Source organism: Anser anser, assembly GCF_964211835.1.
Source record: "Anser anser genome assembly, chromosome: 1".
NCBI classification, from domain to species: domain Eukaryota; kingdom Metazoa; phylum Chordata; class Aves; order Anseriformes; family Anatidae; genus Anser; species Anser anser.
In genome coordinates this window covers 24,730,476-24,743,992 of record NC_139720.1, presented here as the reverse complement: position 1 = coordinate 24,743,992, position 13,517 = coordinate 24,730,476, and the positions used below count along the sequence as shown (strand labels likewise).

At 39.4% G+C, this 13,517-nt stretch overlaps 1 protein-coding gene across 10 annotated transcripts in view; it reads left to right on the top strand.

Moving 5' to 3' along the window:
• The window catches only part of PTPRZ1 (protein tyrosine phosphatase receptor type Z1), a 139,995-nt gene that overhangs the window by 66,130 nt on the left and 60,348 nt on the right, over nt 1-13,517 (top strand). For all 10 annotated transcript variants that reach the window (XM_083831003.1, XM_083831002.1, XM_083831010.1 and 7 more), the window contains exon 3: nt 9,874-10,053. In XM_083831003.1, coding sequence (XP_083687129.1) covers nt 9,874-10,053 — 180 coding nt within the window. The remainder of the gene's footprint in view (nt 1-9,873; nt 10,054-13,517) is intronic.

The window sequence follows — 13,517 nt, the reverse complement described above, 5'->3', positions numbered from 1 at the left end:
AGACTGGCTAGTAATGACAGAATTTATTTCCTTGGTGATAGCAACATAGTAATGCACACGGTTGGTAACAGCAAAAAGTGCCTCTGTGACACACCACCACAGTACATTTCCTGAAAGTAAACAAACCCCTTATTAACATTTAATGTTAATTAAACGGAGAGAGGGAGGGAAAAAAGGGAGGAGAGAAAGAAAAGAAGGGAAGAAGAAAAGAGGAAAGGAAGGAGGTAGATGAGGGGAAAGAGGGAAGCCATGCCATAACCAAAGAAAAAATGAGACAGTATTGATATTCTCAGTGAAATCCAGCATTGTTAGAACTGCTAATGTGTTGAAAAGCTGAGAAGGAAATGGCATGATATCTTTTAAAATTCATTGCTGCATTTTGTTTCTGTACTGAGTGCCTGGTTTTGACACCCAAGATCATTTCTAAAATGCAGCAGATTCTACCTAGTAGTAATGAGCAGAGGAGAGCAAAAACTTTCATAGAGCAATTCATTAGACTTAGATGGTGATCTGCACTCTGGTAAAAATGAGGTTTCTTGCTGAAGATGGGTTTCATTGTGCTCATCTCCTGGGACTACATCAACTATCACTTATCAGACAGATGCTGAATGCTGCACTTGAAGTAGATTATTGCTTCCTCTTCCTTTGCTTTAGCTGATGGTCCTTTAAAGTGCATTTTTATGGTCTGTTTAAAGTCAGTGCAGGCTTTGACTCTATGCAATTTCTGTCATACTCCGCCATCCCATTTCAAATAGAGTGGTACTTGTAGGATATGGGGCAGAGGGAGAAACCTCCACAAGCTCCAGTTATGCCCCTCTTCAGCAATATAAAGACAATATAATCCACATGTTCTCTGTTCATTTTATGTAAATTTGGGAGTAAACTTCAGTTCCACTTCCAGGAAGCATAGCTGAACTCTGATGGGGCTGTATGGTGTTGGAAAGACTGTTGCCTTTACCTTGCAAATCAGGGAGGTGGTGGAGGACTAAGTGTCTGTCCCATTTTATACGTCCTTCCTTGCCCGCAGTGTGCCCAGCTGTTCAGGAACAGGTGAGGAGTCCGTTCCCTAGGGGGAACCAAACAGGCCTTGGACATTGCCATGACACAAAATTGGCAGCTAATTCTATGATGTACAACATGAAAAGAAATGCTGCTGTATGGTATATGAAATTCAGTCAGAGGCTGTTTTCCTCAGTGCTGGCCAAAAAGACTTTTTCCTATTTCTTAGTGTAATAGTGAGTCAGCTCCACGTATTCCAGATCTGTTTTCAGCTCTGTTTTTTTGAGATCTTGGAATGATCTCTGTCACTCAGAACTGCTGTATACAGTTTCATGATCTTTTCATGATCACGTATCACTAAAGATAAAGGAAATCATTCCTACTACCTAAATTCCTTGGGGAAAGGTTTAGAAGTATTCAGGTTTTCCAGATAGGGCTTCACATATTGTCAAAAATGGGGAAAAGAAAAAAAAGAGAGGGAAAGAAAAAAAAAAAAAACAGGAGGAAGAATGTGTTTCTTTTTTACTGGGCATTTTCCTATACCAAATTTCCTTCCTTTATATTTACTTGAAAGATATGAAAGATATAGCTTAGATCTTAACACTATTATTTATCAAAATTACTTGGCAGGTTTTCATTTTATATTGCTACATGATTCTCTGGCAGTACTTGTATGCAAATTCAAGAGAAAAGGGGTGAGAATAATAGAAAAGAGGTATCTTAAAATGTTGATTGGGTTTCTCACATAATCCTTCTTCTAGTCTAAACAGCAATCCCATTGAGTGTAGTGCAAATGGAGCATCAGTGATAATCTGTATTTCTCTGGCATAGAAGTGTTTGATTATATATTTTCTAATTAGCCAGCAATGGCCAGATACATCAGGGAATGTAAGGAGAAGATGAACAGCAAACAGTTGCTATATTGAAAGAAAGCTGTCCATTGGCATTCATCCTCCTACACATTTTGCTCAGTAATTCACTTAGGCTGACTATGAATCATTATCAGATTGACTCCCAGGAAGAAAAATCACCAGGCAGCCACTGTATTTATAATACTGATTACAGTTTTCTGTTGTATCTCAAGAACTGTAGTTTATTCTATTTTTTTTTTTTCATGTGGGAATGAAAAGGATTAAAAAAAAATCTCACTCAGCTGTTTTTTTGGCTATTTTATTGAGCAGTCTCAGTGACCAAAGATGTGGAGGAAGCATGAAATTCATATTCAAATAAGACAAAAGATAAAAGAAATACACGATATACTGTCTTCTTGTGTGCATATGCGTGCAATGCACACAGTGTATTGGAATACAATGTAGGTGATACTAAGCTGATACTTCGATACAAAAATGACAAATAAGACATTAAACAAAATAATAGATTAGACATTTTGATTTTCCTGAATTCGTCTAGTTGCAAAACAAATAGGATTTGTTGTTGACTATGTTTTCTTCATCTGAAATGTTAAATCCTACAGTTGGGAAATGTATGTAGGGAAATGTATTGCATTCATTGCTCTGTCAATATAGGTGCACCAAAAAAAAAAAAAATCTATAGAATAAATATACTTGACTTCTCATCTGAAAGCAAGTTACTTTCTTAGTGTTGAACTTTGATCATTTAATTACTATTAAAGCTTTTAAAGTGACCAGCCAGTTAATCTGTGAGCTGTCTTTAACATAACCAGTGTAATTACCTTCATTTTTGAAAACTTGACCTAGACATTGGCAAGCAATCCCATCTTGTAAAATCTACGTGTAATTAAATGCTGAGACAGGCGTGAAAATTGTCTAAGCCTGAAACTGGAAACCAAAACTTCTTCTCTGACATGATCAGTAATTTCACCCCTTAAAGTATAAACTTTTTCAGTCTGAACAATTTATATAGACTTTATGAGACTCATCATGAACAGGGCTGTGGGAGTAATTAGGGCTTTTTTGGAGGGACAAAAAAAAAACTACAAAACACAAAAATACTTAAAATAAAGATCAAGGTGAAACACGAATGTTGTTTTCTACTTGGTAATATGTAAAACTTAAACCTTCTATGTTTTATTGACCAAGATGTTTCTCCAGAGAGCTATGGTTACATCCAAAGATTAGTATTGGCAGTACTTCTCTCTTGGCCAGTGGTGCGGCTCTTCACACACTCATCCAAAATGTGCATTGAAATCACTTTCCTGCTTTTGGAGGATTAGAAATGGCATTGTGCAACTTCTGGTAACAAGCTAAGTGCATTACCTTTAGTGATATGAGGCATACTGTGGTTTGTTGGTCTCTGTTGTGGCTGGCAGGCAGCACAGTGCCACTCAGGTAATCACTCAGTCTCCCAAGGTGGGATGGGAGAGAGAATCAGAGAGGTAAAAGTGCAAGAACTCATAGGTTGAGATAAAGACAGTTCAGTAGGTACAGCAAAAGCCGTGCACACAAGCAATACAGAACAAAAAAATTCATTCACTACTTCTCATAAGCAGGCAGGTGTTCAGCCACTTACAGGAAAGCAGGGCTCATTGCGCGTAATGGTTTCTTGGGAAGACAAACGCCATGACTCCGAACATGTCCCCCCTCATCCTTCTTTAGACCTGCTTTTACTGCTGAGCACGACACCATAAGGCATGGGACATCCCTTTGGCCAACCTGGGCCAGCTGTCCTGGCTGTGTCCCCTCCCAGCTCCATGTGTACCCCCAGCCTCCTCTCTGTCAAGGCAGCACAAGAAGCTGAAAAGTCCTTGGCTCTGTGTAAGCACTGCTCTGCAACAACTAAAACATCAATGTGTCATCACCACTATTTTCATCAAAAATCCAAAACACACTATTGTGTGAGCCTCTGTCAAGAAAATGAGCTCTGTCCCTGACAAAATCATGACAATCTCCATCTCTTATATTGATCCAGTTTGGATGCTCTATCTAAACAGTGAAGCAGAAGCAAAGAGGAAAAAAGAATAGTTCTACATTTTGGTGTTCTTATTTCTCATATGTTACAATAAAATGTGTTTGCTTAAAAAAAAAAAAAACAAACTTGGAATCACTCAACTCTTCAAAGTGGTAAGTCAATGACTTTTGATAAGGCAGATCCATTCTGTCCACACAAAAGGTAAATCCTTCACCTTCCATAAATGTCCAACAATACATATTTTAAAAAGTAATGACATCATTGCAAAAGCTGATGAAAAATGGAGAGGAAGAAAATAAGGAGACGTTAAAAAATCTCTCTTTTCCGCTGCCTTTCATTTATAACATAAATGCTAGGGTTCACATCAGTCTAAATGTTGAAATAATAAATAAGGTAGAAGCAAAGGAAAACCTTAATCACACCTATGATTTTTTCTTTCCTACCTGTTATTTTACTCAGGCTGTATTGTCAGTTCCAGAGACAACACTTATACTCTGTGCCTGATAAGAATTGTGTTGTGATCTAAAACTAAGGTATTATATTGTATTCCTCTTTCTATCAGTAGATATCTAACAGTAATGATGTTAACCTTTTTGTGTTTCAGAGTTTAGGTTTATGAAGTAAGTATGGCTTTTCACCTTAGCAAATGTTTAAAGCATTCCTTTTTCTGTAACTGTCATTGAAGCTAAAGCTTCTTACAGTCTCTGAGGACATACATACATGCTTAGGAGTATGTCCATTCACAAGAAACACAATCCTAATAAGAGCTAAGAATGCAAACGCTGTGATGTCAAAACAAGAGTTACTAAAAAGAAGTGCTGGCAAATAAAATTTTCCAAGCAAAACATATATCCTCACTAATAAAATTTTATGATATTTAATATTAAGATATTAATTCTATAAAGCACAAGGTTTATTTTTAACATCCCACTTCTTCAGAAGCTGTAGCCACATTCAATATGAAGAGGAAAAGCAGAGTATTTGTTTCATGTGTTTAGAATTCCATTCATTTGGTTCAAGGTTTAATTTTTAAGTTCTCTCTGTATAGGGATATTTTCAATTGATTTAAAAGGACTATTTTGCATAAATTCTATATTACATGCAGGCAGCATTGCTACACGGTAGTAAACAGCAGAACTCATCATGAAGGCTTACAGCTCACCAGACAGCCACATAGTAGCATGTCAATATGCTGAGAAACCCCTCTCCTGGCAAGCTGCTGGGAGGACCACAGCCCACTCAATTTCACAGCTATCTTCAGCCCTGCTCAGTCGTTCTGTTTACATAGGATGCAGACACACAGAGAAATGTTTGACAGATGTTTTTCTTTCAAGTATTGTTACAGAAGACTGAGCTGCAGTAACGCCTTCTGGTCCAGATCTTCCAAAGGCTGTAGGGGATAGAAGTGGAGCACAAAATGAGAATTGCATGTTCATTGCAGGGATTGGCTCAGGAGGCTAGGGATGAGGAGCAGAGACGAGTATGAACATTTCCTAGAAAGAAAGAGCAGGCAAGTTTTCATTGGACATTTTGCCTTGGGAAGAATGGTAAAGGTTATGGTACAGGCAGTCTTCTATTAACTTGTCATCTGCTAAGTTCAGGCTCATTTTCATTCACAGTGAATTGTCAGTTACTTCTTCAGAGCTGACAGCTTTGACAAACATTACTTCCTCTGTGCACTCTTCACATTACATCATGCACATTTTTATTCTCAGATTTCCTTCTGAGCAAGGAACAGTTTGGAGAAATTCATTTTCAAAGCTCAGTTTCAACAATATTTTTCAAAATGGCTGGCACTGCTTTGATTTATGGTTTCCATCATAACACCTACAGTAAAACAATCTGCTTGTGTTTAAAAACATTTGGTTCTTTTGCTTTTACTTTGCTTTTCTGCAAGGCATGTAAACCACAGCAGTTCCACCACCTGCTGCCTACACTGGGTGCATTTACATCAGCATTTTAGATTAGATGAGGACTGGACTTCTGAAGCAAATCTCCTGGTGGTTCCCCACTTGCCAGGCTTTGATTCCCAAGGGAGAATTGTCTCAGAGTGCATGACATGGATTCATCTCTACTGCTATTAAACAGGAGATGTGCTGCAACAATACATCTAATGTACTTCATCTGCCAATGGACATTCAGTTCATGGGGCTAGACAGAGCTAGGCTGAGGTAAAAACCTTCTGAAAGACATGGTGTGGACATCCAGTCCTCAACCCCAAATGTTTGACTCTATAAATCCACTCACTTGCTAATGCAGACAAGCATTATCTGCTCCAACAATAGACATATATTTTACTGTTCATATATAATTTGAACCATCACAACTGAGCTCCAGTTCCTTCTGAAATTCCCCATGTTCCTGCTCCAGAATGGAGCCTGTCATTGATTTCCTTTACATTTAATTCCATATCCTTTACATTTAATTCCATGGCTTTTGATCAATGCTACAATTTCTCAGCAACTACTGAGTAAGAGTGGTTTTTCACTTGACAGAAAAAATGTACACAGATCTCATTCCTCATTACTAATCTCAGTATCATTTTTTCCTATGAAAAAGCTCCCGTATTGCTTATGTTTTTGAGTGCGGAGGTCACTTGTATTTCTGCAGCTGTAAGCAATAATAATAATAATATCTGCTGGACCAGAAAGAAGAAAACTGATTAAAAGTTGTAATGCACCTATTCAAATTTGCCAGAAGGAGAGTTAATGTGGGGCATTTAGTTTATTTGTCTTAGCTAGAAGACTTATCTCTCATCCTCTACAACCGTGAGATACTTTTCATTTGTCCTTGGGTGATTTCAGGTATCATTCATACAAACAGAATAGATTTATTTTTATTTTTTGTCAACCAGAGGGTAGCAGAAAGAGCATTTCAATTTTTTCTTCCATACATAGGGTACATAGATCAGCTTCTTGCCATGTGTATTAGTGAGTGTATGGCAACACATAATTACATGAAAATCACTGTTCTAAAGTTTATAGGGGGGGTTGGCATAAGTATTCAGATTTGCCCTAAGATTTCACTAACAATAAGTTCTTTCTGAAAAGAGAATCTTTGTGTTGTAATCTCTTGACTGAATTGACATTGTGCCTACATATAAAAAGAAGCATAACATTTTCAAATATTTTTAGGAAGCTCATCTCACAGCTTTCAGGCCTTGCTGGGAAACAGGAACTAACGTTCTTCATCTCACCAAGCCTTTCAACTTCCTTCATTTCTTTCTGGCAATACTTACAAAAAGCTTCACTTCCAGAATGAAAGAAGAAACTTCCTCAGCTGAACCACAACATCACTGTAGTGCCTACAGCTGGCATCCTACCTAACTCTGAGTGCCCTGGCTCAGGATGCTGTGATGGATTACAGTGTTGGCACAACACTGTCTTCTGGGATGAGCTAAGATTACTAATGTTATCATTAGCTTCATGCTAGGGATTTGTTATATTATACGCTGATGCTCAAATAACAACTACCAAGGCAAAGAATTTACATTCTACATAGCAAAGCAGAAACATGAAATGTGAAACTAGGAAACTTAGAAGGAAATGATAGTTCGTCTAATTTTTATGTATGTGTTTGAATTCAACTTGATAGTGGATAGAAGGAAATTTAAAGGGGAGATTCAAATCTGGGATATTTACATTCATCAGAAGAAATGTGGGAGAAAGTATCCAAGTGGAGGGACAGAGGATGATTTTCCATCAATTCTAGTGTCACTGGAGGAAGGAGCAGAATAAGGGAAATGCGTGCTGACTAAAGATATAAGATGATGTGCTGAAGGAGAGATTGCACATTAGCCAGGGGACGGCGTATGTCAGTCGAAAGAGAACAGAGATCTTTACCTGTTGCATTGGGGCAACAGCCTCACGAAGTCATGGGCAAGCAAAAGAGGCAGAGAGCAGAGCTGGCAGTGTGGCCTAACTCCAAGGGATAGCCGTGGGCAGTCAGCCAGGCCCAAAATGGCAGAGCCATTCAGAAAGCCAGAGAGGCTCCAATGGGTTCGCAGCAGCTTGGAAGATCACCAAGTTGGCTGAAAGCAGACCTAGAAACAAAGGGTTGTCTGCAAGGATGCATAGGGCAAGCTGCGAATGGTTATTTCTCTCCTGTCTGACCCTGTTTAGAGGCTTTGCTCTTTAAAAAGTTAATTATTTTAGTTTATACTGATATAAAATTGGCTTTCTTGGGTTTAAAGGCCTTCAATATTTTTTAGAAAATTAATTATAAATGACCTGAATATGCTCTTCTCCAAGATTAGCTTTACTTGGACTCAGAATTTTGTAAAGGAAGCTTTTGAGAGAGAAAGTGAAATATTACTCACTCTTTTCTTATTAAATGCACATTAGAAATCAGGATATTACATTATTTGTCCAGGTGATAAACTGTAGGTCACAGCTGATACTCAAGAGAGGCATTACTTGAGGAGGGCTCAGCAGCCGAGCAGTGTGCCCTTCCCAAAGGACCACTGCTCACTCTGTACAGGGCTGTAATCCCCACCTGCAGGAAATTCAGCTTCATAACACTATAACTAAAATTCTTTTTGGTTTGCTTGGCCATTGTGCCTAGCGGTTTCTTCTGTTCCCGTTTGAAAGAAGCAGATGGGTTTATGTGCCATCTGACCCCTGGTACTTATGATGTGGCAAGGTGATATTGGTAACTCACCTGACTCAATACTTGTTGAATAATTTAGCTCAGGTTTGTTTCTAGGTAGCTAGCTATCCAGACGAGCATCTCGTATTACTGCCTATTGTCATGGTTACTGGCTGCATCTCTTCTCCCCTCACTGAGTTTTCTGAGTGCAATACGAGGGCTGTCCTTGCCTGGGGTACAATACAGCAAATCTTCCACTGACAGACTTGGATGTACCACAGCAGCCTGTAAATGAGCACTGGCTCATTTCAGCATGTCTAATAGAATTTAAATGTGTGCATTGGATGCAATAATATTAGCTCTTAACTACTAGTAAGTGGGAAGCTAACTGAAGCAGTTATTTTTTCTTAGGTCTGCACAGTCAACCCTTGATTTTAATTAGCCCCTTCAAGTGTTATCAGAATTTCCTGTCAGGAAAAATAAAATATATATTTGTATATATTTAAATGCATATACAGCCAAAATATTGCATAACTTATATTACTATATTATATAATCAAAAGATTATCAGGGCAGCTGCTAACCCCTCAGACTGGGCTGTACAGTACTTGATCATTTGTTATGGAACATAAGTCTTTGGTGAAATTCGAGGATATGCAGTCCATGTCCATGTCATCCATGTCTAAACTGTACCATGTTGTACCATGTCTCAAATGCCATGCCAGCCCCTGTTCCCTAGAGGAGGCACCCTGCTGCAACACAGGGCCTCCTGGCAGCTGCAGAGGGTGGTGGCTGGAGTCCTTTTGCATGGTCCACCACAGACAAAGTCAGGCCTTACTGCCAGGCTGTCTAGGCAGAGCATCACTAACCTTTTACCTTTTGCCGAGTAAAATCACTTTTCATTTTTCCTTCTGTATAAGGATTACTTTAAAGATATTATGGTTTCATTTATTTAAAAATGTTATTGGTTGTTGACTTCTTTTGTGCAGGAGGAATGCTGGTGACATTCGTATGATGAAAGTTTTTTGGAAAGGAGGATTTCGCAGTAACTCCCAAATTCTTTTTGAATGCCAGTTTCTTTCATCTTAAAGCTTATTTCTTTCCTGTTTTATTTACTATTTCTGTATGTCATGTTTGAGGTGTTTTTCTTGTTTCCTGCTTTCCCTGGAAATTCATAATCATTTGAGTATAATATCTAAAATCATTAAAATGTGACCTAATTCTTGAAGGTACAACGCAAATGTAGTTGTGTTGAATACTGCTACAGATCAGATGAGGGCTAAGAAGGGAAGGTATTCTGATCACAGATTGCAAACTGTATTTTAAATTTCCTACGTTACCATATATGGATGCCAATTTAAGTTTTAAATGTTTTTACCACAATGTTTTGATTTCTAGGGACTTTGAACCAAAAGAACTGGGGAAAGAAATATTCTGCCTGCAATGGTGCCAAACAATCTCCTATTAATATAGATGAAGATCTTACCCAAGTAAATGTGAATCTGAAGAAACTTAAATTCCATGGATGGGAAAAGGAAACTTCAGAAGATACTTTCATTCGCAACACAGGCAAAACAGGTAAAAAAATCAAATTTCATTTTTGGAGTTTAAGGAGGTCAGCAAAGGAGGCCAGCCAAGGACTTTTAATGCAACTTTTTTCATTTTACTTTTCCTTAGCCTTTGCATTCTGAATTTATCCATTAAATATCAATAATAATAAAAAACAGGTGATAACTGTAACCAAGCATAATAGAGAAATCACTAAAACAGAAATGGAAATGATGTGCATAGACAGACAGAGTCAAAGCAATCACAGCATCACTATCATCCCATCATGAGTATTTCACTGAAGCTAAACAGTAATTTAGTGCTTTCTAAAAAATAATGATAGTTATTGCTACATGTCTAGAATCTTCAGTGAGTATACAGTTTTTTTTATATATTTTTTAAAGTATGGATAAATTACCTACTCATCTGGAAGTACTTCATGGACCAGTTGTAGTTTCAAAAAACTGAGGGTGGGATTAATCACACTTATATGTAGACACCTATGTAGACACTTACATCTGAATTACTCACTTCAACTCCCTTCTTACAGTCAAAAAAGAGAAATAGATGCTTTTAATGTCCGATTTGTTACCTACCTTAAAAATAAATTTTAGGAAGAGATGATTTATGCCTACCAGGGCCCATTTCTCCCAGCTGTAAAATAAGCTTATGGTGGCATTTACATTGTCAAATGAACATTCTTGCAACCACTTTGGTGTATAAGTCCAGAATAGCAGTAACCAAGAGCTGCTTCTTGGAAACACTGTTTCTTGTTGCAGGCATAGGCATGAAGGAAGGTGTCTCTTAACAACTGTCTCTGAGCCTTAAATAGATCCTGTGAGATGCCTTGACCAACTATTTTATTTTATTTTATTTTATTTTATTTTATTTTATTTTATTTTATTTTATTTTATTTTATTTTATTTTATTTTATTTTATTTTATTTTTATAGAATGATAGAAAGGCTTAGGTTGGAAGGGACTTTAGAGATCACCTAGTTCCAACTCCCCTGCCCTCCCCATGCCACCCAGTAGATCTGCTTGCCCAGGGCCTCATCCAGCCTGGTCTTGAACACCTCCAGGGATGGGGCATCCACAGCTTCTCTGGGCAATCTGTTCCAGTGCCTCACCACCCTCTGAGTGAAGAATTTCCTCCTAACACCTAATCTAAATCTACCCTCTTTTAGTTTAAAACCTTTCCCCCTTGTCCTGTCACTATCTGCCCGTGTAAAAAGTCAGTCTCCATCTTTTTTTATAAGCTTCCTCTAAGTATTGAAAGGCCCCAATGATGTGTCCCTGGAGCCTTCTCTTCTCTAGGCTGAACAACCTCAACTCTCTCAACCTTTCTTCATAGGAGAGGTGCTCCAGCCCTCTGATCATCTTTGTGGCCCTCCTCTGCTAGGGGCCACAGACCTGGATGCCTCACAAGGACAGAGCAGAGGGGAACAATCACCTCCCTTGACGTCCTGGCCACTCCTTTGTTGATGCAGCCCAGGACACAGTTGGCCTTTTGGGCTGCAAGCACGCACTGCTGTCTCATGTTGAGCTTTTTGTCCACCAGAACCCCCAAGTCCTTCTCAGCATGGCAGTTCTCAATGAGTTCTTCTCCCAGTCTGTGCTCATGTCTGGGATTGCCCCAATCCAGGTGCAGCACATTGTACTTAGACTTGTTAGAATCTGATTAGGTTCACATGGGCCCACTTTTTTAGCTTGTCTAGGTTCCTTTGGATGGCATCCTTTCATTCTGTTGTATCAACTCATAGAATCATACAATCACTGAGGTTGGAAAAGACCTCCAAGACCATCTGGTCCAACTGCACCACTCAGCTTGGTGTCATCTGACAACTTGCTGAGGGTGCACTCAGTCCCACTGTTCATGTCACTGATAGACATTAAACAACATATTAAGCATCACCAGTCCCAAGACAGACCTCTGAGGGACACCACTTATCACTGGCCTCCACCTGGACACAAAGCCATTGACTACCACTGTCTGGTTATGGCCATCCAGACATTTCCTTATGCATCAAATAGTCCACACTTCAAATACATATCTCTCCGATTTATAGATCTGGATGACATCCCTTTACTCTCCCCAGGCCACATGTCCCTTCTTCTAAAGCCTGCACATTTCCTTCTTACAACTCAGTTGGTCCAAACGGTCCACAGGTCCTTGCTCAGCCACGTTGATTTCCTGACTTCCTTGATTGACATGAGGATGGAGAGTTTTTGCTCTCTAAGAAAAGTGTCCTTAAAGAGTTTCCAGCTCTGATCAGTTCCTCTGTCCCTAAGGACAGTTTCATGGAGAATCTCATCCACTAATTCTTTAAACGGCTGGAAGTTTGCTCTTTTAAACTTCAGGGCTCTGACTTTGTTCTTTGCCAGGCCCATATTCCTTGAGATTACAAACTCAACCAGGGTATGGTCACTGCAGCCCAGACTGTCTCCAGCCTTGACCTCTTTAATGAGTTCATCCACACTGGTGAGCAACAGGTCCAATAAACCTTATCGTCTGGTTGGTTTGTCTAATACCTGGACCAGGCAGTTATCCTCAGTGCACTCCAGAAGTCTTCTGGATTGCTTATAACCTGCTGTGTAGCTTTCCAGTAGAAATCCAGGTGGTTGAAATCCCCCACTGGGATGAGAGCCTGCAAGCTAGAAGCTTCTTGCAACTGAAGCAAGAAGGCCTCATCAACAGGCTCCCTCTGATCAGGCAGCCTGTAGTAGACTCTGACCACAAGGTGTCCTTTATTGATCCAGTCCTTAATTTTTACACCAAGCTCTCAACCTGCTCATGGCTGTTTCTCAGAGGCAGCTCTCCACAACCTATCCATTTCTTAACATAGAGGGAAATCTAATATTTCTTAACATGAATATTTCTTAACATTTATAGCACCCCCAGCCCCTCCTTCCCTGCCTTCTGAAAATCTTGCAGCGTTCCAGTTGTGTGATTCATCCCACCATCTTTCCATGATAGCAATTGGGTCATAGTTTTCTTATTGCACCCTGGATTCCAGCTTCTCCTTGTTTCCTGTACTGCATACATTGGAGTAAAGGCACTTCAGATGGGCCATTGGCTACATCACATTTTTAGAGGAGCCCTCCCTGATTCACAGATATTTCCCTGTTGCTTCCTAAAGTGTAGGTGTTTCCTGATTCTTCTCTGTCACTCAGAAGTACATCCCCTTCTCCCCCTGAATCTAGTTTAAAGCTTTGATAATAAGTCCAGACAGCTTGCTGCCCAGAATGATCTTGCCCCACCTGGTCAGGTGTGCCCCCTCTGGTGTCAATATGCCTGGTCTCTCAAAGGTGTGTCCAAGACTGTAGAACCCAAAAACCTGAGTGTGGCACCAGCTACACAGCCAGTCATTCACTTGATCTGTTCATCTCTTTTTTTTTTGGGTCCCAGTCTCCAGCTAGGAGGACAGAGGAGAACACTACCTGCACTCCCGATTCCTTCAACATCTTTCCAAGGGATATAAAGTTCCTATTGAT